The sequence below is a fragment of the Vidua chalybeata genome, chromosome 12 (genome assembly GCF_026979565.1).
Source record: "Vidua chalybeata isolate OUT-0048 chromosome 12, bVidCha1 merged haplotype, whole genome shotgun sequence".
NCBI classification, from domain to species: domain Eukaryota; kingdom Metazoa; phylum Chordata; class Aves; order Passeriformes; family Viduidae; genus Vidua; species Vidua chalybeata.
Window position 1 is genome coordinate 3,812,483 of NC_071541.1, and position 23,333 is coordinate 3,835,815.

General features: G+C 43.9%; 1 protein-coding gene across 1 annotated transcript in view; it reads left to right on the forward strand.

Moving 5' to 3' along the window:
- The first annotated feature begins 141 nt into the window (after positions 1-141).
- The window catches only part of RYBP (RING1 and YY1 binding protein), a 41,910-nt gene continuing 18,718 nt past the window's right edge, over positions 142-23,333 (forward strand). The window contains exons 1-2 of the mRNA XM_053953528.1: positions 142-319; positions 1,141-1,266. Of these exons, the coding sequence (XP_053809503.1) occupies positions 288-319; positions 1,141-1,266 (158 nt within the window). The 5' untranslated portion in view covers positions 142-287. The remainder of the gene's footprint in view (positions 320-1,140; positions 1,267-23,333) is intronic.

Genomic DNA, 23,333 nt, shown 5'->3' on the forward strand with positions numbered 1-23,333 from the left:
CTCCCCGGCAGGGCCGGCGGCGGGGCCGCCCCCATTGGCCGCGGCGCGGCAGCAGCTCCGCCCGCCGGAGCGGCGCGGCGCGGGGAGGGAGAGAGGGAGGAGGAGGAGGAGGAGGGAGGGCGCCGGGCTGCGCTGCGCTGCTAGTCCGGAGCGGAGCCTGGCAGCGGCAGGATCGGCGGCGCGGGGTGCGCAGCAGCCGGAGCCTGCTGGACGGAGGCAGCCCCGTCCCCCCGCCCTCCCTCCCCTCGCCTCTTTCTTTGTGCGCAGGGCAGGGGCGGCCCCGATCCATGGTCATGGGCGACAAGAAGAGCCCGACCAGGTGAGCGGGGGCGCGGGGGCGGGCGGGGAGAGGCGGTAAGATGGAGGGAGCGCGGCGCGGCCGCCTCTGCCCCGGCCCCGGCCGAGGGGATGGCGGCGGGTAGGCCCTGGCTGGCAGCCGCCGGCGTGTGCTCGGCCCCGGCGGGGGGAGGCGGCGAGGGGCGCCTAAGATGGAGGGAGCGAACGGGGAGGGGGCGGCGAGCCCGCGCCGCCCCGCCAGGTACGCGGGGGGCCGGGGCGGGGGGGGGCCGCGGGCGGGGAGAGAGTGAGGGAGGCTCCTAAGATGGAGGGAGCGTGGAAGGGCAGCAGGAGGAGGAGTGCCGGTGTCTCCCAGCCTGCCGCCGGTGCCAGGGCTGGTGCGGTGCGAGCGCAGCCATGGCGGCTCCGCTCGCTCGCACTCCCCGCTCCGCGCACTCGCCGCTCCCAGACAAAGGGAGGTTTAACAAGGTGGAGGAGGGAACGCGCCTCCCAGCCCGCAAACTCGCCCACCCACCCTCCCACCCTCCCGCCGCGGGCGGGGGGACGCGGGCGGCCCGGCCCGGCGGGTTCGGCCCGGCGGGGCCGGGGCGGAGCTCGGCGCCCCCCGCACCTCTCCGGGCCCGGCCCCGCTCGGGGTTTGTCGGCTGCTCCCGGCCCCGCGGGAGAGCGGCGGTGCGAGCAGGCGCTGGGTTTCGGGGCTCTGTAACATGGTTTCTCATGTGTGTGTTTTCTTTCTCTCCTCCTCCTCCTTCTCTCTCTCTCTCCTCCTCCTGCCGCCTCTCTCCTCCTCCCCAAACACACACGTACACACACACGCTTCCCCTCTCCCTCCCCCTCTTCAAGGCCGAAAAGGCAAGCCAAACCTGCAGCCGACGAAGGCTTTTGGGATTGTAGCGTGTGCACCTTCAGGAACAGCGCCGAAGCCTTCAAATGCAGCATCTGCGATGTCAGGAAAGGCACCTCCACAAGGTACGTCCGCACCTTTGAACGCGGCTCGTGCTCCGCGCTGGGCTGCGCCGACTTGTTGATTTTTTTCGCTGTTGCCTGGATATCGGCTGGTTGCATCCCCTCTCTCCCCCGATGTGGTCCCTTCTGTCCCTGTTCAAAAGCTTGTGGATTTTAAAAATTCTCTTTCAAGCGTTTAATTGGAACTGGAAGACATGTTTCGTGGGTGTCGCAGCAACCTGAATCTTTTTGTTCTGTGCTTTTTTTTTTGTTGCTGGTGTACAGAGAACCTTTTGGAGATGCACAGCCAGCCAGAAACGCTCTGGCTGTGGTTTGGGTCAGATGGTTTTTTGTGGTTTGGGTGGAGGTTTACCTGCGTTCTCTACAGGAGTAGAAATGATTTAGGATTAGGGAGCGGGAAAGGAAACGGCTGAAACTAAAGATGCCAAAGATGCCGTGAGAACAACTCTCTCCCTGAGATGTTGATCTCTCGGTGACTCTTGTCATCAGAAAGGAATCGGCTTTGTGCTCAGTGTGGGAATGGTGCGGGTTTTTGAAAGCTTTAGCTGTCAGGTCTGTCTGATTGCCTTACTCTGAGAAACTGGAGGTCTTTGTGAGGTGCTGAGTCTGACATGCAGTAGTTAATTTAATCTCAAAAAAGCCCCCAAACTTGCTGTTTCTCAGTTAGAGGGTTTGGAAAGTTTGTCCTGGTGGTATCAGTTGATGCTATAGGAGGCATGTGGTGCTGTGCCTTTCCTTTATTTTTGTGATTTGTTCTACCATGTTGATTTCTGATTTTGTTCATATCGTACCTTCCAAATTTGAGTTCCCATTGTAGTGCTCTGCCAAAGAAATAGTCTGTGAGGTTTCCATTGTGAGAGGCGTCGTTTTCCTTGAGTGCAGCTGTGTATTGAGGTGCTCTCATCAGCAGGCTGTTTGCATGACTTGGCTGTCTTGGCTTGATTGACAAAGGAGGTGAAAGCGTGTTGGACTGTTATTGTTCGCACGGTGCTTTAGACAATGTGAAGTGCCTACATTTTTAATGGGGAGCATGTTTGCGGGCCATTGAAACTCTCTGAGTTACAGTAACAGCACTGAAGTGCTTCACTCTGCGTTTTGTGATGCACGTCAGCTACAAGTATCTGTGCTTTTTACAAAATGTGCAGAGGTGTTGAACTTAAACCAGTAAATGGCATGGTTAGAGCATTGAGTAAGGTGGAGCTTTGGGACAGCAGTGTTCTGTGAGCTGATTCTTGACTCGTTCGGTCTTATTTAGTCGTGCAGCTGAACCTTCCCAGCACGTTTGGTTCCTGTGGGTAGGCTCCGCTGGAACGTGTTGCTCCTGCAGTCGCCTGGTCCTGAGCCGCTCCTCCGGAGCGTGGCCATGCAGTCCCCACAGGCTCCCAGTGTCACACCAGTGCCTGGGTGTCACCGGGAGCAGAGCCCTAATGAAATGTAGGCGCCCAGATGGGATCTATCCTGTATCAGACACTATTATTTTCATTGGCCACCATGCTGCTGTTCATTTGGAGAGCAGCAGCCTGCTCTCACAAGCCTTTGCATTTTTTTTTTTTTAAGATAATTTTCAAACCGTTTGTTGCAGTAGTAGGATGGTTTGTCTTTTAAAGGGCCATTAAGAGCGATAGCAGTCGATGATTTCGGGTTAAGAGCTGTAGCCTTACTTGCAGATGTGATCCTCGGGTCTAGAACATTGTAATTCTGTTTAGCTTTTAATGGACCCTTATGAATGGCTTCTAATTTTAATTCATTTAATTCATCAGCTTTCTATTCATTTTTGCTGCTTTTAAAATGGCTTTTGTTTGTAGAATTTGAGAAAGTATTTAAAATATTCAATGGCCCATCATGTCTTCTTGCATATTTGTATAATTTATGAATAAATATAACAGAAAGCAGGAGTGATTGAGTGTTGTGAGAGAGCATTGTATATTGGGAAGTTCTGGGAGGTCAGAGCGATTTGTGGTGTTACTTTGAATTTTATAGTATGTGACATACAAGTCAATGCTGGGAAATTATTCAGAACTTTTTAAATAAATGACTGATGTAAAGATACTTAATGAGTTATGATTGATAATTTATTATTTGAAATATAAGGTGTCTGATGAGCTTGACTTTTAAGTTGCAATTTGACAAGTTGATGACGCTTTTCCACAGTTAAAACTGCCTTGCTTCATTGTGACTTACTTCAGTAACACTTACGGAAATTTATCAAACTCACTTTAAAAAAAAAAACTCAACCAAGTAGTGAAAGACATGGTGAGGCAACTGTTTTTCATCAAATTATTGTGTGCAATCACAGCATGCCCAGGGATTTTTTAAAGAACTGGTATGACCTACTTCCCCCCTCCCTCCACTGTGAAGCCGGTTATTTGTTGTGGAATTTACTTTGGCTGATAAATATTCTCTTATTTAAGAACTGGTGAGGCCCTGAGCTAATTCTCACCGTGTGTATATTTTTTCAGACTCAATATAATCTGTTGGCGTGTGGGAGGGGTGGCTGGCAGCAGTTAGAAGTTTTATCTTCTCAGATCCAACTATCTCCTTTCCCTAGGATCTTGTAAAAGGAGCTTCAAACAGCAGTGAGTTTTAGAGCTGACCTGCCAAGTCAAGATCATTGTAGAGGCTAAACAGTTAAATTGCACTCAACTGTTTTTTCAAGGAGCTGTTTATAAATATTTCAGGTGCACTTTTAAATAAAAATTAGGTCAAATCCATCTCTGAAGAATTGTGGTGCAAAGATTATATTAAACCTGTAGCACTTGAATACTGGATTTGTTACAGTATGTCACTAACTTCCTTTTCTCACCTGGATTCTTGCTATTTTATAGTTAAAATTTTATTACTTTCTATTTAGGCAACTATGCTGAGTTTTTTACTGTTTTCCTTCTGTGAGGATGATGGTAAAGACACTAGCTAGCTCTGTTCAACACAGAGCTCAGCTGGATGAGATGATGATTTAGCTGGCTGCAGAGTGAGCAGTGGGGAGCTGTTTGCTGGGGCTTACAGTGCCTTATTCCTTTCCTGGAGGTTTTTATTGGTGTTAGAGCACAGGGAACTGGTGCTGGTCATCACTTTCACTTGTGTCCTGTGGCTCATCTGGTGGTTTGCTCTGGTGTAGCAACACCAGCTCCTGCACTCAGGAGAAGACTGGAATTGAAACTTCTGTCAGGAAGTTTGCTCCACAGACACATGTTCCTTTCCAATATCCATTACTTCTTCAAACACGGAAGGAAAGTTTACTTTGGATTTCCTAAGAATGTGAGGGCAGGATTTGGCCTTGTATTTCCTGTCAGTTCCTATTTGAGGGTAGGTGATGGCTCTTTGTTTCTATTTGTTTTTCTTTAATGGCATTCTTGCTCCTCTTGTCCTTTGGTTCTCTGGTAGTTTACATATATTGTGTTCCTGTACACCTCTTGTAACTTCCTCTCTCCTTCCAGGCAGGGCTGTAAGTGTTTCTACATGGGATTGTTTTCAGACTTCATTGTGAAGGTGAATATTTGCTCCCCTCCTTATGACTTCAGGGAAACTGGTTTTTGAAACTTTTTGGATGAATAGGCAAGTGGTGCAATGTGGTGGAGCTTCTCTGATGTTAATTTTTCTCTAAATTTGGGGTGAATGCTTTTCTTTTCCAAACTCCATATCCTCTTATCATGAATGTGCCTTGAGTACAGAGAAATGCACTTAAAGTCAGTGGAAAATGTGAAAGCAACAAATGGATGTCTGATATGCAAATTAACCATGGGAGCTTTTACTACAAAATTGAATTGAAACATGTGTGTCCTCTGCAAGTATTAATTGAGCAAGAATTTCTGTTTTATTTGTTGCTAATACCTGTATGCTTGAAGTGCAAGGTTTGGAGTTTGCATCATGTGATGCAATTGTACACTTCATTGTGGAGTGCCCAAGGACTGATGACAGTAGTGCTTCACCTTTTTGCCATCCTTATTTTTGAGGGGAGGCTGAGCTAAAACTGTTTATAAACTGAATTCTTTTGTATGGAACAGATGTCTCAGATACTGGCCTTTGTTTCCCTTTAGTTCTGCAGAAAATTTTCATGTTTGCAGGATCTGAACTACCACGTTGAAGGATGCAAACTACTGTCTATGCTACCATGGAAAAGTATTCTCTTCTTCATCCATGCTGGGCTGACCAGAGTAGGCACCAGACAGTCCTGCTATTACTGGAATGAGGAATCAGGCTTATGATCCTGACCTTCATACAAATAATATGTGCTCTGCTTATTTGCCATGTGTTTGCAGGACTGTTCTGAAAACTCTTGAAGTGATGTGTGGCTGTGGTGTAGGTTGGAAGCCAAGTGGTTTAATTGGGTTCTCTCAAGTTAGTTAGCTTTCACTTGCATAAAGGTGGGCCTTTAAATGCCTTGATTTCTATAAAAATGGAATATGTAACTTGTCTAAAAAAAGTTGTTGTGGAAGCAGTGTTGGTGCTTTTACTCTGGAATATTTGTTTTACTATTTGGCTGTTTGAATCTATTGTTAAATCATCCCTGTTTTTCCTGTGAATTTAAATGGCTGTTGGATTAGGAGGAGTGAGGCAAGGGCTGTACCAGCCTGGAGCTGTGGCAGTGTTCCACTGCAGCATCCACCTCCTGAGGATGTGTCCCCTCAGGGACTGCTGTTCGGGTCAGGGAGGGTGCAGTTTAACTCTGCCTTGGTACTGCTGAGTGCTGGAATGCACAATACCTATTTGCAAAATGTTTGCCCACGTGCCAGGAGTTCTCGAGACCCTTTTTGTCTCATCCCTTATTCACCAGCACTGCCTAAAAGTAAGTGGCTGTTACTTTGTAGATTTGGGGAGTGCTACTGCTAGGTCTGGCAGATCCACCAGGGCAGAGGAGCCAAGGGCAGGAGCAAACACCATCTGCCAAGCAGACAATGCTGATGGTTCACAGCAAACCCTGAATTCTGGGACTGTGGTTTGACAACACACCAAGTTTGAATCTGTGACTTGTATTGCAGAACCACATGTGTCTCAGCCACATGGCTTGGAGTATTGATCCATTATGAACTGACTTCTGGTACAGATTCATGCTACACTTATTTTTTTAAACTAGCTTGGAGTTAGTCTGTGAGTTTTCAACTGAGCAGATGAAGCTGTTCAGCTTCAGATCAGCTATTATCTGTCAGCCTGGTGCAAGCATAACCCTGGCATAAGATCTGTGTCTTGTACTTTGGCTGTTTGAAAGAAGCGAGAGTTGTGTCCTGATTTGCTCTTTGCGGTGTTTGGCTCTGATTAATGATCTCATTACCATCACCCTAGGATTTCTCTTAGATCTCAGCACCTCTGGGAAATCATTCTCAGCAGGGAGAATCCTCAGTGTTGATGTGCAGCACCAAGGCAATACCCCTTTGCTATGGTTGTCAGATTTGGGTACCTGAGAAGCTGAGGGTGGCAAATTCAGTAAGGGACTATGGTGGTTCTCGTGACTCACTTCGCTTCTACCACTTTTTTTCTGAATGTCCTACTAAGTAACAATAGCTATACCTGGTTGTTTTCCTTTTTTTTTTATTAGAATAAAAAGATATTTTGGTTAAAATAAAATCTTCAACATGGAAAAGGGGTGTTGCTAATATTTATGTAGAGTACGTTTAGATTAATTGTGGGTGGTAGGGTTTAATCTGTGATTTCTTGTGGAGACTCTATGAAGATCTAACGGATAAACTGCAACACTGAGTGTGTTAACACATCACTGATAATATGCAGCGTGGATATTATTCATTTTTCCCTTCCTCCATAGGCTGCTTTTCTGGGAGATGGCAATCTAAATCAAAGTGTGTATGTGCGTGTAGGAGGAGAGGGCATGCAGCTCTCTTTTATTGCTGTGAACAGACGTGGTGTCCACTGGGATGCTGACCCCTGGCTCCCCACAGGTCCTTGTGGGGAACTGGTAGGCAGAGGAATGCAGAGCAACTTTCTCTGCATGCCTTTCTTAATTGCCCTGATTGTTTCATGTTCCCATCAGCTGCTGCTGCCTTTGCAGGCCTGGTGGGTGTGTTTGCACCCTGATGTGGGGTTTGTCTGGTAAGAGGAATTGGTTGAACTGGAAATAAGACAGTGTGCAGTGTTGCCCAGAGTGATAGTTGAGAGGAGGGAGGTGGTGGATGCAAAGTCTGGTTCCCTGTGGCATCTTGGCTGAGTGTCCTGTGCTCAGTGTTGGCGTTCCCCAGCAGCATGCAGCACTCTGGGACTCTGTTGTGGCTGAATTTTAGGTCCCTGAAGAAAATGCATGAGACCCATGACCCTCATGAGGGGTGAAAGGAGTCAGGAAATGTGCTGTGGGCTGGATGGATTGTTTTGGCTGGCTACACCTGGCTTTTGTGCTGTAACTTGGACACCCCTGCCATAACTCCCGGCGAGTTCACTGCTCATCTTGAATCGGGTGTCACTCATACTCCAGCTGCTTTGTGTTGTTGGTAGGCTTACTGTTCCTTGCCGTGGCACTGCTCCTTTTCTTCCTGCCTCTTTGTTCTTGAACAGACAGGTCCTTTGAGGGTCCTTTGGTGAGGAACACAGAAGTTCACAGCACTTTTGGGAGTCCTGCTGTCTGCAGGAATATGGCAGCAGAGTGAGACACACGGCTCCTGCGTCAGGCAAAGCGTGTGCTCTGCTTGTCCTTTATTTCATGTGCATCTGTCCTTGTCTGGGGAATTCTTCTTTGGAGGAAACCCTCTGACCTATTTTGTGGGATTTCAGGTGGTTCTGTAGGTTAGTGGGTTCCAGTCCTGCAATGTAGGTCACTTGCAAGGTGTGCTGGAGTTTTGTAATGCGTAGCTCTGACCTGAAATAGGATTCATACAAACTCTCTCTGTGGCTGTGTCTTTGTCAAAGCTGTACTTTGTCTCTTTGCACTGGGCTATTTCTTCACAAGGTAAAAGGAGAAATTTGGCCATTTCCAGAGTTAAGGGGTCTTACAGGAGGGTTTATGAATGTTTATTTAAAGTTGTTTCACACAGGTAAGGGCAAATTTCCCTTATTGCCACTTTATGTTAAGGGCACAGCAAAAAAAGCAGACCAGGAACACCGAGTAGCCCATCCATGCTACCCTAAGCAGATGTCCAGGATTACAGGATACAACAGAAATAATGTGGAAATGCCTCCATTACTTTTATGTAAGTTCCTTTTACAGCTGACATATGCTAAATACATTGATTGTCTCTTTGTGCAGACAGATTTCCTTTACATCAAGCAGAGCTCCTTTTGCACTTTTTGGTGCATCTGGAGGTACAACCAGATCCTTAACATTGCTCTTCCCATAAACCAGCTATTAATTAGGAGCATGTTCTTTGTAGCAGAGTGCTAATTGGTACACCAGCAAAATCACTGCCTGTTAAACATGGGAAAGGTAGTAATTCTGACTGGCTCAAATATAAGTGAGAGAGAAAAGCATCACTTGTTTTTGCTGACCCACTGGGTTTTGTTTGACTGTTCAGTAACTCATTGCATCCCAAATCATGTGAATCTCAAGTTCTCCCAAAATTAATTGCTTAAAACTGGGTGTGGCTTTGATAATATTTTATTCCTGAAGTTCTCTCTGTGTTTCTGAAATTTCAAAGTACACCCACAGCCAATCTTCTGTTAAATAGTACTGGAAATTCACAAGGAAAAGGGCTTGTAGGGATCTAAAATATGGATCATGAAACCAGGAGACCTGATTTGAGCTGTATGTGGTCTTTCCTGAGACACTGGCTGGGGATTGTGGAACACACCCTTATGCCACAAGGATAAAGGTACTAAAAACTTGGAGAGGGAATTTTTGCAAGGGTGTGAAGGGACAGGACAAGGGGAATGGCTTCAAACTGGACAGAGGGCAGGGTTAGGTTAGGTATTAGGAAGAAACTCTTCATAGTGAGGGTGGTGAGGCCCTGCACAGGTTGCCCAGAGAAGCTGTGGCTGCTCCATCCCTGGAACTGTTCCAGACCAGTTGGACGGGGCTTGAGGCACGCTGGGATAGTGGAAGGTGTCCCTGCCCGTGGCAGAGTGGTTGGAACAAGGTGATCTTTAGAATCCCATTCAAACCCATGCCATTCTATAATTCTCTGTTCAGAAGTTCCAAAAACTTTAGTTTTAGGATCTTACCAGATTGGTTGTCTTTAAATAAAATAGAAGCAAAACAAGTCAGTTTTGGATTTTGTTTAGGGCTAAACAAGGAATAAATGTTTAGACATGTTTTCTCGAGCAGATTGTTTATGGGGATTTCAGAGTTATAATGAATTGTTTGTAACATGCAGAGGTGCTAAGTGAGATGAAATATCTTGCCTGAGATAAAGCTGTCTTCTTCAGATTTATATTTTTGAGTAGACAGAAGTGAGACTGATCATAATCTAAAATATTTTATCTGAACTAAATTATTTTTGTGCATGTGGAACTGTGTCTGGGTAATTCATGTGCAGCTTCACATGGTTGTTTTGGGAAGGTGGACAGAGGATGCAGAACTCCTGGGATCTGGTGGCTTCAGTGGTGTAAAGTTGATCAGAAAACTGCCCCCTGTGAGTAGAGAGTGTGGGTTACTCCCTGTACCCCAGTCTCATATGTGCAGTGTTTTATAAATTATAGGGGTATTTATTAATGGGATAGAATTGCTGTCTTTTTTTTTGATTGTTGTTATCTATGTAGTAAATAAATTAATGGAAGGATTTATATTTTCTTTCACTTCTGTTTGCAGGTGACAGTGGGGCTTGTATGATGCTAATGTGATTTCAGCCTGTGTAAGAGATGCTGGAATTTACCCTTCAGCAAGTCAGCTAGCTAAATATCCTCAGGATGCCATTTTTAATCTGTACGATTATATTCACTTTCTGTATTATAATTTGATCAAGAAATTTATGTCTACGGTACGTGTTTCATTCCTTTGTTTAATTAAAAAGAAAAAGATCTAGTTCAGCAAAAGGATGTAAATCTTACTTGTCCTAGGTGGACAAAGCATGCTGATCTGTTCAGCTTGCTGGAAATGTGTGTCCCTGCTGAAATATTTGGCTCTCATTACATATCTTGGAGCTCTTATTCTGAAAGTGCTTTCACTGTTTTTTTCGGAAGTGGCACAGAGCACTTTCTCTTCCTGAGATGAGATTTCAATAAGAGAGGCAATACATTGATGGATGATGGCCCTGTGATGGAGTCAATCAGCCAGTGCAGTCATTTGTCTCCTGGGGATACAGGGTAGAGCACATCATTAGCAGCAGAAGGGGAGGCTTTCCTCTGTAATGCTAATAGGGCCAGGGAGCTGGTTGGTGCCTGTTTGCTGCCATTGCTCCCTTATTACAGATGCCTTGAAGAGAAATAAAACCATTTTCATTTGTTATCTATGGGTGTGGATCAATTTAACAGAAATATTTAATAAGCTTTAGGAAATATTTGTGATTCAGCATAATCTTAGCAATTTGTAAACCTGCATCATGTAAAAATGCTGCCCATAAAAATGGTGAATTATTCTGGTTTTACACACAGGTAGCTTGACTAGTGGAGAAGAGACAGGCAGCTGGCTGATTTGAAGGGCAGTGGGTCTTAATTGGAGGAGAAGTGTTGAAAGGGAAGCCTTGGGTTGCAGAAGTTACTGCAGCAGTCTGGTGGCACTGGGCTTCTGTCAGAGCAAAAGGCAAAGCACGAGGCAGTGAGGGAGGGTGGCTTGTCCAGGGACAGCTGGGGCTGTGCTGGTGTGTGGCAGCAGCGCTGAGCTGGATTCAAGGTAGCTTGTTGTGCTGGGCATCATCCAGCTTTGCCCAGGGAGGGTGAGTTAACCTGCAAACTGCTGTTCTGCCATGGCTACTTTGCTCCTTTCTGGGCTCTTGGGAGCCACAGCAGTGATCCCATCAGGAGCAAGCATGGACTTCCCTCAAGGTGGGCAGGAGTGCTCCTGTTGTGGGATACAAGGCTGCAAACCTCGTGTAAGCAGAATCTGTGTCCAGAGATGGTCAGTTCCAACAGGGCACACGCAGAAGCTGGAAACGTTGGGAGGACAGGGTTGTTCTGAGGGGCTGGTGGGTGTTTCTGTACCCTCCAGTATTGTAAAATGTACTACCACACTCCAGCACTGTGAGCAGGGGCCTGGCAGCTTGGACATGGCTTTTTTTTTGGGGAAAAAAAAGCTTTAACTTGCTGTGAATCTGGACATATAGGTAACTCATCTCCATACGTTTACCTATCTGTAAAGTAAATGCACTGTGAAGTCCACATACAGACTGTAGGAGGTAAAGTTCATTTTTGGGAAGCACTTTAGGTTCTGAAATATCTTCTCAAAAACTGCATGTGAAGTCAGACTTTGAATAAGCAGTGTTTATCTTCCTTTCCCTGAACTGTATAGATAATGGTTAAGAAAAAAGAGCAGCGGCAGCCAGAAGGCAAGTGGTGTTGAGCTGCTGGAATGGTGTGGTGGGTACTTTTTGTACACTTCTTTTCTCTCTGTGTTTGCTCCTGAAGAGGAATGGCTCAGCTGTGGTACTAAAGGCATGGGGTTGTCAGAGTTGTGCAATTTTACATAGGGGTTAGCAGAGCATGCTTTGTCATGGGTGTGGGAATACAGGGCTCTGGCAGCAATTAAGAGTCATTAATTAGGAGTACTTATTGCCGGATGTGAGTCAAGTTAGTTGTAAGTTGCTTAACTTCTGAGGTCAGGAAGATCTGATGCATCTGAGACATGCTTTGTTAGCATCCATGGGACTGTGGGGCTGTCCACAGGGACGGGCTGGAATAGCAGAGCTCAAACTGAAGTTTTGAGCTTCATTAGATGACTTATTGACAGTTTGGCAGCACCTCTGCCAGCTGGGACCACGCATTTGCATTCAGAGCTGCAGACCTCTGAAGGATTCCTTGAGGTTCCTGGCTTCCATCAGCTGGGAATGTACAAGAAATTTACACTGCCAGGCTGAGACACCTGAATCAGCATTCAAAAAAGCAACAGTGAAACTTTCTGGTGAGGAAAAGCTGTTCTGTCTCTATGAAGGGGATGAATTTTTTTCCAATTACAAGTTAACAAATTGATAGAAAAATCAATGACAAACAGAGCATGGGTAGAATATAATGCCCATGTGCTGCATACCTGCTCTGTGAGTGCATGGGAGTGCACACCTTCATGTTCAGCCTGTGCACTTAAAAAGATGTAAAACATGAGGACAGTCTCACTTCTTGTGCCTGAAAGAGGCATTCGTGCTGCCAGTGGCCCAGCATGTCAAGCAAGTAATGGAAAAAGATCCGTAATAATGTACCCGTTATAGTTCTCAGGATTTTCCCTAATGTGCAGGGACAGTGAAGGATAGCACTGAGCAGTAGTTTGGTTTTATTTCCATCTCTCTAGTTTTTCCTGTCTTGCCATTTTTTTGGGGGGTTTTAAGCCAGACTAGCTTTCCCACTGGCACTCTGAATTCAAAACTCTGAAGTTGTACAGCTGTGTACTGCACTTACTTGTTTATAAAAGCTGTCACAAGCATGAGTGGTTTATTTTTTTCTCCCCACAAAGGTGTAGTGTGAGGAGCAGGTTTATTTAGTCACAGGTGTGGGAATACAGACATTGTGCTTAGAAATAAATTTAATAACAGTTGGTTGCTTTATTTCCGAGTGTGCTGGCATCTGCAAGTCTGTCTTGGTTCAACAGGTAGTTGATGCTTGGGGAGAATGTGACCTTTTGCTCCTTGCATTGATTTTTTGAGTCATGTCCAGAGGCTGCAGAAGTCAGCGCAGCACTTTGCTGTCAGCTGCAAGGGCTGGATCAGGCCTCTGGGATTGATGCACTGAGAAGAAAGGGAATAAGTTGAGATGAAACTTAACATGGTTGTCTTTTGTGATCTTGCTTTTTTCCCCAAGACTGTTTGTTCAAGTAGATGTTTTTAATAGATAAAAACGATTTGAGAAATGTGTTGAATAAAGCCCTAAACAAAGACTTCAGGAAATAGCATTTTCTGTGTCCATGTAAGCAGAGCTACTCCTCAGACTACTCTTTGCTCTTGGTCTTCATGGAGCCTCTTAAGTCTGAACAGGGCCTGAGACTGCTACAATTCTGGATCTGGTTATTTTCTGTTTGTTTTGGGGTTTATATTTTTTTAAAGAGACCACCTCTGTGACCGAACATTTTCTTGTTTTCAAGCAGAATATAACAAAATATCCAGAAAAACCCAAGAGATTCACCAAATTTTGCAGAGCTACAGTTTTCAACGAGCCTCATCTATGTGTTCACTTGTATCAAAAAGATTACATTTCTTCTCCCTGGAGTTGTATCCATGTCTTTGCTTGTATAGCCAGCAGATTATTAGTAGGTAAGACAGGTCGATTATCATGACTTGCTGCTTTCCCTGCTTGTGCCAGTTCAGGGTATTATTGTTAACAGCTTTTAAAGTGAAGTTCCTGCTGGAAGAATTGCTGGCTCCAGGCAGAAAAAGTTTTCCAACCAGTTCTGAACTACTGTGACTTTTGAATTTTTTGAAATGCTGATAACTGCTGCGAGTGCACCTTGAATCATGCATAGCCTGAAGAGCATCCTGGGGGTAAGGAGACATAAATAATTGTTTAATTGCTCTGCTGTGTAGCTTACATCATGTTGAGTATATAGAAAAAACTGATTCTAAACAGTGGTTTACGGTAACAGTTCTCTGAGTCTGAAGATGAGCATTTATCCCAGTAAAGTGTAATGTGGTGGTAAGCAAGACATGCAAATGTGTCTTGACTTGAGTTTAAGTTTGTTAATAAAAATGTTGCCAGTCTCTCAGCTTTCAGATGTTTCGTAATTATGCTAACTGAAATCTTGAAGAGTTTTAAAAGGAAAACATCATTTTATTAGAAGGAAAAACTTTGTCATTAACATGTACAAATTGTTAATAACTATTTTCAAATTTCATTAGATTAATGAATAAACATGTCTTCTGTGGTTGTTAGCAGATACATCAGAAATCAAGTAATATACTAACATTGTTTTAATTAATTGATAATTCTAAAAATACACTTTTGACATCCAGCTCTTAGGCTTGAAATTAATCAAACTTGGGCTTTTTTATACTCCAGGAAAATATGCTCATTTCTCAAAACATGCAGCAAAAGCAAGCTCACAAAAATAAGTATAACAGTACAGCCATTGCAAAATATCATTACAATAGTTAAGTAATTATCCCACTGCATGACTTAGCAGGAGGGATAAATAATGCATGTAGAATTGTGTTGGAGCTTGCAGGGAAGGTCCCAGCTGCCAGAATGGCTGGGAAGGGCAGAGCCTGTGTCCAAGGAGGGTGTCTGCTGGGTCCAGGAGCTGATGGCTGAAACCTTTCAATGCCTCTGAGGAAATGCAAACCAGACCAAATTTTCTCTTTTCCCTATAAATTTGAAGGTGGCCACTGGGAAGAAATCCTCCTCTGCTGTGTTAGCACAGCTTGGCTCCGGCTGCTGCCCAGAGCTGCCCTGTGGACAGTGTGTCCCAGCCCCTGAAGGAGCTGTGGGTCTGGTCAGCAGAAATATTGGCTCTTTCTGCAGCAAACAGATGAGGGGTTTGATTTGTCTTCCTTTCAGCTAGAACTGAATATTCTGAATCTGTCAGTTGCTGTCAAGAGGATTGTACTTCGGATTAGTGAGCTCCTGGAAGCAGTTTGAATCATTGCAGTTAAAAGCACGCCGAACAGCGGTGTAATTAATAGTTATATAATGTACCCAACAAGCTTAGGAAGCCAGGATGTAACTTGGAAAAAAACACAGCCCCACGCAATCCCTGCATTGCCTGAGGACCACTGTACATTTAAAGGGTGATGCTTTTTGTCCCAGGACCATTATGGTCAGGGCAGGTTTGTTGCTGATGTGTCAGTTCCCTCACGAGACTTGTGGAGGAATTTTTCTGCACCTTTCCCCTTCCCTTCCTTTTCTCTGATGTCCTTCTCATGAGGCCCTGGTCAACCCAAGAACATTGCTCATGTTAGACTTGTTGGAACTATTCTTTGCTTCTGTGTTTGCAGAAGTCTTTGACTGCTGTGTAATTATGGATGCCACATGAAAAAACTCCCCAGCTCCTGAGAATAATGCTCATTTCTGTTGTGGAGGTTTTGAATAGACATTTCAGGGCAATTATGCAATACCCTTCTCCTATGCAGTACCTGTCAGCCCTTAACCACTTGTGTTTTTAGGGGAGCTGAAATGGCTATTGAGCCTTCCAGAGTAATTTCTGCTTTGTGACAAGCTCAAACCTGTCAGGCAAAACTGTGTATTTCAGCAAGGCAGCAGGTGAGTCTGTGCACCTCAGACCTCCTGTCTTGTAGGGATTGGATTGGAGGTGTAATGCTTTCAAGTTTTTTATATTAATGTCTGTGAATATCCTATGCACACAGAGATGGTGATCAAAATTCTGAGGTGTTGCTCTAATTCTGGGTGAATTTGATAAAAAATTAATGTAATTTTCTTCCTTTAGCTGACTGCTGAACACTTCAGTTGTCTTAAACCTTTGCACTCCAACATCTAAAAATGTTTTTTTCCTCTTGGCTGATGTGTAGGTGTGATATTTGGAGACATGGTTTAGTGGTGGACCTGACACTGCAGGGTTGGGCTCTATCTTAAAGATCTATTCCAACCTATGTGATTGTGTGGAAAAGGCAGAATTTTTCTGGTACAGAACTTAGTATTTCTGTTTCTAAAAAGGTACCTTATCAAATGTGATTGGTTGGTTGGTGATTGATTGCTGATTAATTAGAAAGTAATTGTCATCTCTAAAAAGAGCTACTTTATTTTCAAATGGGATACTATTGCTAATCAAATGTAAGGTTGCCTGCTCTCCTGGTTTCTATCTGTATTGCTTCTCCAAGTCAGTTTGCTCAATATTCACTGCCACTGACCTTGGATAATTAAGAAAAAAGTTTGCTGTTCTGAGATGATAAGTGCAGCTTCTGTTTGGAATGAGACTGATTAGCTCAGCTGTGTCATTTAATGTCTGTAGTTTCTGGAGGGATGGATGCTGTCTCTGCCAGGGTTGATGTCCCTCTTCTGTTCCCTGATACCCAGCTGAAGCTGTTGCTGAAAATCCCCCAGGCCTCCAAGATCTGAAACTTGGAGCGGACCTCTTCAATTTTCAATGAAAATGAATTTAAGGCTTCTTTTCCTTTCTGGATCACTGACACTTCCAGCATATTCCCAGTGCAGCTCCAAGGCTGTAGCTGTGCCCTGGGTGGGGTTTGAGATTCCTGCTTGGAGCAGCAGCTGGAGCAGGACTTGGTCGTTCCTGTTCCACAGCAGGGTCGATGTCACTGCCAACCCTGTGCACTGGGGGCTGAGTGAAGAACAGAGAAACACCAGTGGAGAGAAAAGGCCAAGTCACAAAAACAACAAAAAAAGTTAAGGAGAAGAAAATTTTTTTCAGACCCGTGAAAATATTTGTCAGAATTTCTGCTGGACAAGTCCCTTGCCTCTCTTATTTTTCTCTGTGCTGCTGCTTGGGCTTCATTCTTTACTTGTCTTTTTTTGCTCTCTGAGTTACTTGGATTGTTTGTGACTTAAAATACCTGCTTGTTTACAGTGTGAAGGCTGTTTGTTTTTTAAACATCTTCATGTTGATCATTCAGTTGCATGGTATTTTAGCGGGCTTTTTTCTTAGTCTAGGCTTTCCACATGAGACACTCACTACTGTATTTGTTCTGGCAAAGTACTCCAGGCTGAGGATGGTTCATAAAGTTAAAGTTGCGTTTCAGTGATCTTTTTTGGTTTTGTTTTTCTTTAGCTGGTGTCAGCCTCTTCTTTAGAGATTATTCACTGGTGGTAAATTGTGTATTTTGTTATTACACAGTGGATGACTGTTCCTGATGGGATCTTTGGGTGCTGATGTGGTGGCAATAATTATCAGTAAGATTTTGAATGGCATGTGGACTCTTGGCTTTTGAAGCCAAATCTGCAGCCTTGAAAATCTTCAAGTCATCATAATCTTCCCCCCTTACAAAGGTAGAAATTTATTTGGGAAATTGCATAAGACTTGTTATGCAAGCAGTCTCTTTTTAGCCTCTGTGTAAAGTGTATTATAGAAAAAGGTGGTTTTTTGTTGTTTTTTTTTGTTTTTTTTTTTTTTTATGTGGTTTTTTTTTTTTTTTTTTTTTTGCAAATTCAGGCAGCAAGTGGCACAAAAATCTCACAACTGAGATGTTTTAATGAAGAGAGGTTTTAATGAAGGTTGTGTTGTGTTTGGAACAGAGGTAATGCAGAACTGCACACAGCTCCAGCAGATGCTCACACCTGTTCTCACAAAGAGATTCAATTCCCACCATGCATCCAGTTCCAAGGAACACTGATTGAGTGGACAGACTGTAGATAAAATCACCATAGGTCTGTTAATTGAAATACATTTTTCCTAGAATGTTGCTAGTAAACAACTACTTAAATGAAATCTATCCATACCTTATTTCACATCTCATTTAAGGATTTGCTGCTTACCCTAAGTTCTAGGTCATTTTTCACATGTCTGTGCATGTCCTGAAGCAACTCATTTTGTAGACATCTCTCCCTTTCCTCTGCAGGCTGATGCATGGCTTTGTTTCTGAGTTTCCCTGAGAACCTGGTTTTAAATAGAATGAGTGGATACAGTGAAGTATTGCTGGGGTTGTAGGAGGACACCGGACCCCTGGTCCACTTCACACCTTTAACTCCACAGCATTAAAACAGTGTGGCTGCTTCCCAGCATCAAGGGCCTTATGGGTTGTACATTCAGGTTGTGGCTGTGTGCCTTGAATAAGTCTGTTTAGTTGAGGAAGGGCTGTTTCATGTAATATGTCTGAGTGGAAGAGTTGCTTGAACAAAGGAGACTTAAAATGAAGCTGTTAATTGTCACAGCCGGTGACTTTTTTCTATGCATTGCTGCCAGCTGAGAGCACTTTAAACTCCCATCTGAGGTATGAGAAGGCCCATGCCTCTTATCTGCACCTCCCTGAGTAAGGAAAGCAGTTGTTCAATTATTCTCTATAATTAGTGTGCTTCAGTGGGTAGGCAGGTATTAGTTATTCACAGCCTCTTTCACTCCTGCTTTTCCAGGAGTGTTTGCCTACCAGTCTTCTCCCTTCTCTGTCCTGAGGCTCTGGATGAACCTTACCTGCAAAGACCTGGATAGTGGGTGGGCTGTTCCTAACAGTTGTGAAAAGGAGGAAGTTCAGATCAGTACAAAAATCAGTCCAGCTGATAGAAGAATGTCTTACCTAGGCTGAAAGAATTTGAGAGATGCTGTGATTGCAATAATGAATGAAATATTTAGAATAGCTTTTCCAGTTTTCGGTGGTCCCTTGAAAGGAGGCATGCAAGTCTGAGGGCCTATTTTTCAGCTTCATGGGGTAGATTTAGACTAAGCTTGTATGTTCCTGTAGATATTATTGAACTTAAACCAGCAGATCATCACAACTTTAGCACTACCGTTGCTGCTGCTTTCTATGAAATGCTTGTTACAAAGTATTGCAGGATCCAAAGGGTTTCTCATCACTTGTAACTCAGGCAGGTTTGTTGTGCACCTGTGTGTGCTGTGGAGGGTATGTGCATACAGGATTAGCATAGTTTATCTGCATGGAGAACTTTGTGGTCTGTAAAATTCTGACAGAAAACTTAGACCCTGTTTTATGGGAATGATGCTCTCCTGTGAGTGGACCAAAGGGGAATATATGACCTGATGTTCTCGCTGATATGAGAAGATTTTCTTGCTGAAACCTGTGTTATGAAAGAAGCTGAGTGTGAAGCTGTTGTGGTGGCTTTTTGTTTTTTAAGCAGTGAAGAAATAGCTTGTCAAAGGCTTTGTGTCCTGGTTTTGCAGTGGGCATTGTAGATGCTGCCCATTAACAGGTCAGCTTCTTTAGACTTTATCATTCAAGGTTCTTTTGTAAGCATATCAGGTATTTCATGTCAGTCATTGAGATGGTATCTTTTGAGACAACATCTGTTTAGATTAAAAATCCACTTTCCTGAGAAAAACCTTTTCTTGGAGATTTCTTTGACCGAGTACTTTGATGGGAGGCTGTCTGCTTTGGTGAAACTTGTGTTTCAGCTCGTACTGTAAAGAAAAGGATTACTGTTGGGGCAGAACAGTGATGGAAAAGCACATTGCATTTTTGCTGGCTGAGTGTACCTGAGATTAGGCGAATGAGGGTCCCAGATTTATACCTTAATGCAAGCACACCATTCCAAAAGGAAGTAGAGCAAAAAAGAGCACTGCTGTGGATGTCAAAATGAGCAAAAGATGTTTAGTATCCAGGTTTTCTGCTAAAAAAATGTATTTAAAAGGTTCATGTTACTCTTCCTTCAGCCCTGATCCCTCAATCAGTCCACTGCCTGTGTAAGGCAAAGAAGTTTGCTTGAACCTGGTGGAATTGGTGTCACTGAGGTTAAACTTCATTGTAGGATGCGTTATCTGAAACACCACCGAAGTGCATTTGTCTGTGAGCAGAGAAGTCAGATGCTTCCCAAGCATTTGGTATCTGTACCATCATCTCTGGGAAATGTCTGCAGCCTCCAGGGAAGAAGCAAAGGATTCTCTTCCAGCTCACACTGGTAGTCTTTTAACCACCGTGTGAGTGGCATTTCAGCTACATCAAGCTTTGACTGTGTAACTTGTTGACTTTTCCCTCTTCACCTCCACCGCCTTCTTTGAGCTTAACGTGACACTTGGGGTCAAACATAGGAATTCTTCAAGGAAGCTCTGAGGTGTTTTGCTGCCTTTTCCTTAAGAGGAGACTTGAAGCTTTTTCCAGGTTCACAAGGACACTGGCTATCTGTATTTCAAAGAGCAGCATGGAGTGGCTGTCAGGATCAAGGGCTGCTTGTTGGTTTTGGATGGAGCTTCCTGCCCGTGCTGCCCTGGATGCCACCGGGAGAGGGAAGAAGCTGAATAAACAGGGAAACTGAAATAAACAGAAACAAAACCAAACCAAGCCCCTGCCTCGGGGCGTGGGCTCAAGTCAGTCAAGCGGACTTTCTTTTGTTAAAAGGAGGCACATAAAAGCTTTTCTGCTTTTGTTTTTGTGCCATAATGATAATTTCCATGTGTTTTTCTGTGTTATTTGATTGCTTTCAATTTCTTCTGAGGAAACTTAGTGGAAAAGCAAAAATTTGTGTTACTGCAGATGAAGGGGTTGCTTCAACCTTTTCTGCCACACATACCCCAGTTTTTAGCTGAAGTGATCAATTTCAAGTAGTCCGCTTAAGCCTGCATGTTTTTCCAAGTTGCTACTCAGCTTTTAAAGATGTTATTAGACATTTTAGATTCCAGGTCAGGCTGTAAATACTCATTCTGGGGCTTCAGTACTCAGAACCTTCCCCGGTGTTTACCATGAATGACAAACCTGCCACTGCAGTGGTGCCAACCCCTGTGGCTTTGTGGGTTCACCAAAGGAGAATAGGTGGGTTTGGGAAGCAGGAATGGCAGGAACAGGCAGGGCTGTCTCATGTAGACAGTGCAGACAGATGGGGGAGGTTTGTTTGGTTTGAATCCTGGCACTTGCTGCTGCTCTAAGTGACTCCAGGCATTTCGAAAAGAGATGGTGATGAAAAATATTTTCTTGTTTTTCCTCTAGATGGTTCATATGTGTGTAATTGCTCACAATGTTATGCTAACCCCAAAGCTTGTGCTCTTTTACTCCCCAGTTTTGGTGCAGAGTGCGGGTAGGAGCTCCTTAGGAAGTGGTTGCTCAACTGTTTTCCGCAATGCGTTCGAGTAAAAACAAGGTTCTGTTTTTAGCTTGCTTTAACTTGGAAATTCTAGTGATAAGCATTTAGCTGCACAAATCCAGTAAGAAATTAGAGGAAGAAGCAGCATAACATAGTAGAATCCCACTGAGTCATTTTTGTAAATCTCCAGAAGCGAGTAATTTCTCTAATCTGGTAGATGTGTATCACCAGTGGGGTGTAGTCCCAGAGCTCAAAAAACCTTCCCCTGTAGTTAAATGGAAATAAACCCTAACCAAGGGGTATCTTAATAAGAGATTAAGATATCTGAGATTGAGGTGCCTGGGTATTGTGATGCTGGGAGCTGGATGATTCATTTGAACCAGAACCCAACCCAGTGTAGTTTAGTAGTATCAATTTAGATTAGCAAACACGTAAAAAAACAACTTGTTCTGTTAACAAAACAACTTTGTTACCGTGTTTGCTAGTCTAAAAGAACTTGTATGTGTTTATTAGCACCAAAAAAAAAATTGTAATATGTTGTCTAAAAATCCCTGTATTTAGTTACATAGTTGGTAGTTTTATCCTTCTCTGCTCATATAATTCACAAAATCTCTGTAACATGACATCAGATATAAAGTAGAAAATGTTGGTGTGTCAGGGCAGTGTGTGTTGTCTGAAGAGGTTGTAGAGGCTGTGCCATGTGCTGTTCTTGAGCTTTCTCTTCTCTTTTGTTGTACAGAGGAAATGAAACTTCAGCTGTGTTCTGAGTATTCTTTTCTTCAATTTCCAAGTAAGATCTCTGCTGGCTTCTGTATTTCATTCATCTACAAACCAGTTTCACTTTTCATTACACTTCTTAGTTACACATGGTGGTAAATTTGCATTTATTTGCTATTTGCATGTTGCATGGTATTTCCTGTTGTATATTCATCCTGTCAGAATTTACAGTGGGATTTACAGGGCTGATGCATTGTCTCACACCTAAAAATATCTCAATATATCTTTTATACAGAAAAATGCCCAAGTCTCATTTCTTTCTGTCTTGACTAATTGGCAGGCATAGGGACAGTTTAACAACAAGACCTTCAACTTAATGAGTGGCAACTGACTTGGTCAGAAATAATTTTTGAGTCCATATCTTTGAATTTTCACTGTCACTATTTACTTTAACAGAAGGTAGGTTATATAAAAAGAAATTACTCAGATCTATATTCTTGATGTGCAGATTTTGAGTCATTGCAAGACAACAGTCAAGCAAGGACGGATGTTTTGTATGAGAAAGCCTCGTGTTGACTCTCCAGCCTTTGGTTAAAGGATTGTGCTGGACGCTGCTGTTCTTACCTCACGTATTTGCCTCTCGGAAATCAAACAGTGGCAAACACCCAGACACTCACTTCTGTACCTCTTTTCCCACCAGGGCTGGGAAGTGAAGTAGCTGGAAGTGTTGGGAGCCATGGGGGCCTGCTTCGCCCCGAGCCTGTGCAGATGACAGAGTGCATTAGGCTGACAAACCCACACGTGTTGCGGGTCAGGCAGGCTGCCAAGAGCTCCGTGCTTGGCCAGCGGGGAGAGAACCATTAGGAATCCCAATAATCCACACATCAGTCTCTGTGTGCTGCCTGGTCAGTGGAGACCGAGCGAGTGAGCTGTGGAGAGATTGTGGGTATTAAGTGGGATGGGTAATGAAAGGCTGTGCTGGCGCTGATGTGAGAGTCTTTAAATGGAAAATGACTTTAAATGATGGTGCCAGGGCAGTTGGAGTGATTTGCCGCAGGCGCAGGATCACAGTGTAACCGGTAGTTTTCAGTGAGACTAACCGCTTCTCCAGGGTGGAACACCAGAGTTGTCGAAGAATTAAGAAGCGGGGGGAAAAGAACTCTTCACTGAATTTGCCTGCTTTCCCTCCTTGGGACTTGTACCAGACTGATGGCAATTCAGGATTTGGGTTGGGTGTGTTCATGTACGTACAAATAAACACAAGCCATGTGAGTATATGCAAAGCTGCAAAGTAGGATTCAACAGGATGAAAACAGTGGTAGGACAATAAAAATCAGCATTTAGGCTCAAGATTATCTTATCTGAGAACTTTCTTGAAAAATGATAGTTTGTCTGGACAAGTAGTTATCATTGTTAACCGCAGATCAGAAGTTGGCTCACGGAGAACTCGGAAATGTTTCTGTTGTTGTAATTAGTTATTCCTGGCTTTTTGTTGTGTAGCAGAACACTCTCTGGTAGTTTTATTTATAAAGGTAGCTGTGTTGCTGTGTTCTACATCATGCTAGGCACATACAGGTAACAGGTACTGCAAGTGGGAACCAAAGTTTAATAAGGAGCTTCTTCTAAGGCTTTCTAGAGGAAGAGCTTTCAAACTAAGTATTGTAATATTGTTTCCTGGCAAATTTTGAAACCATTTTGGTCAGTTCCTCAGGCCCAAGCGTAATAATTCTGAAAGCAAAAGTTGCAGTGCTCTGGAG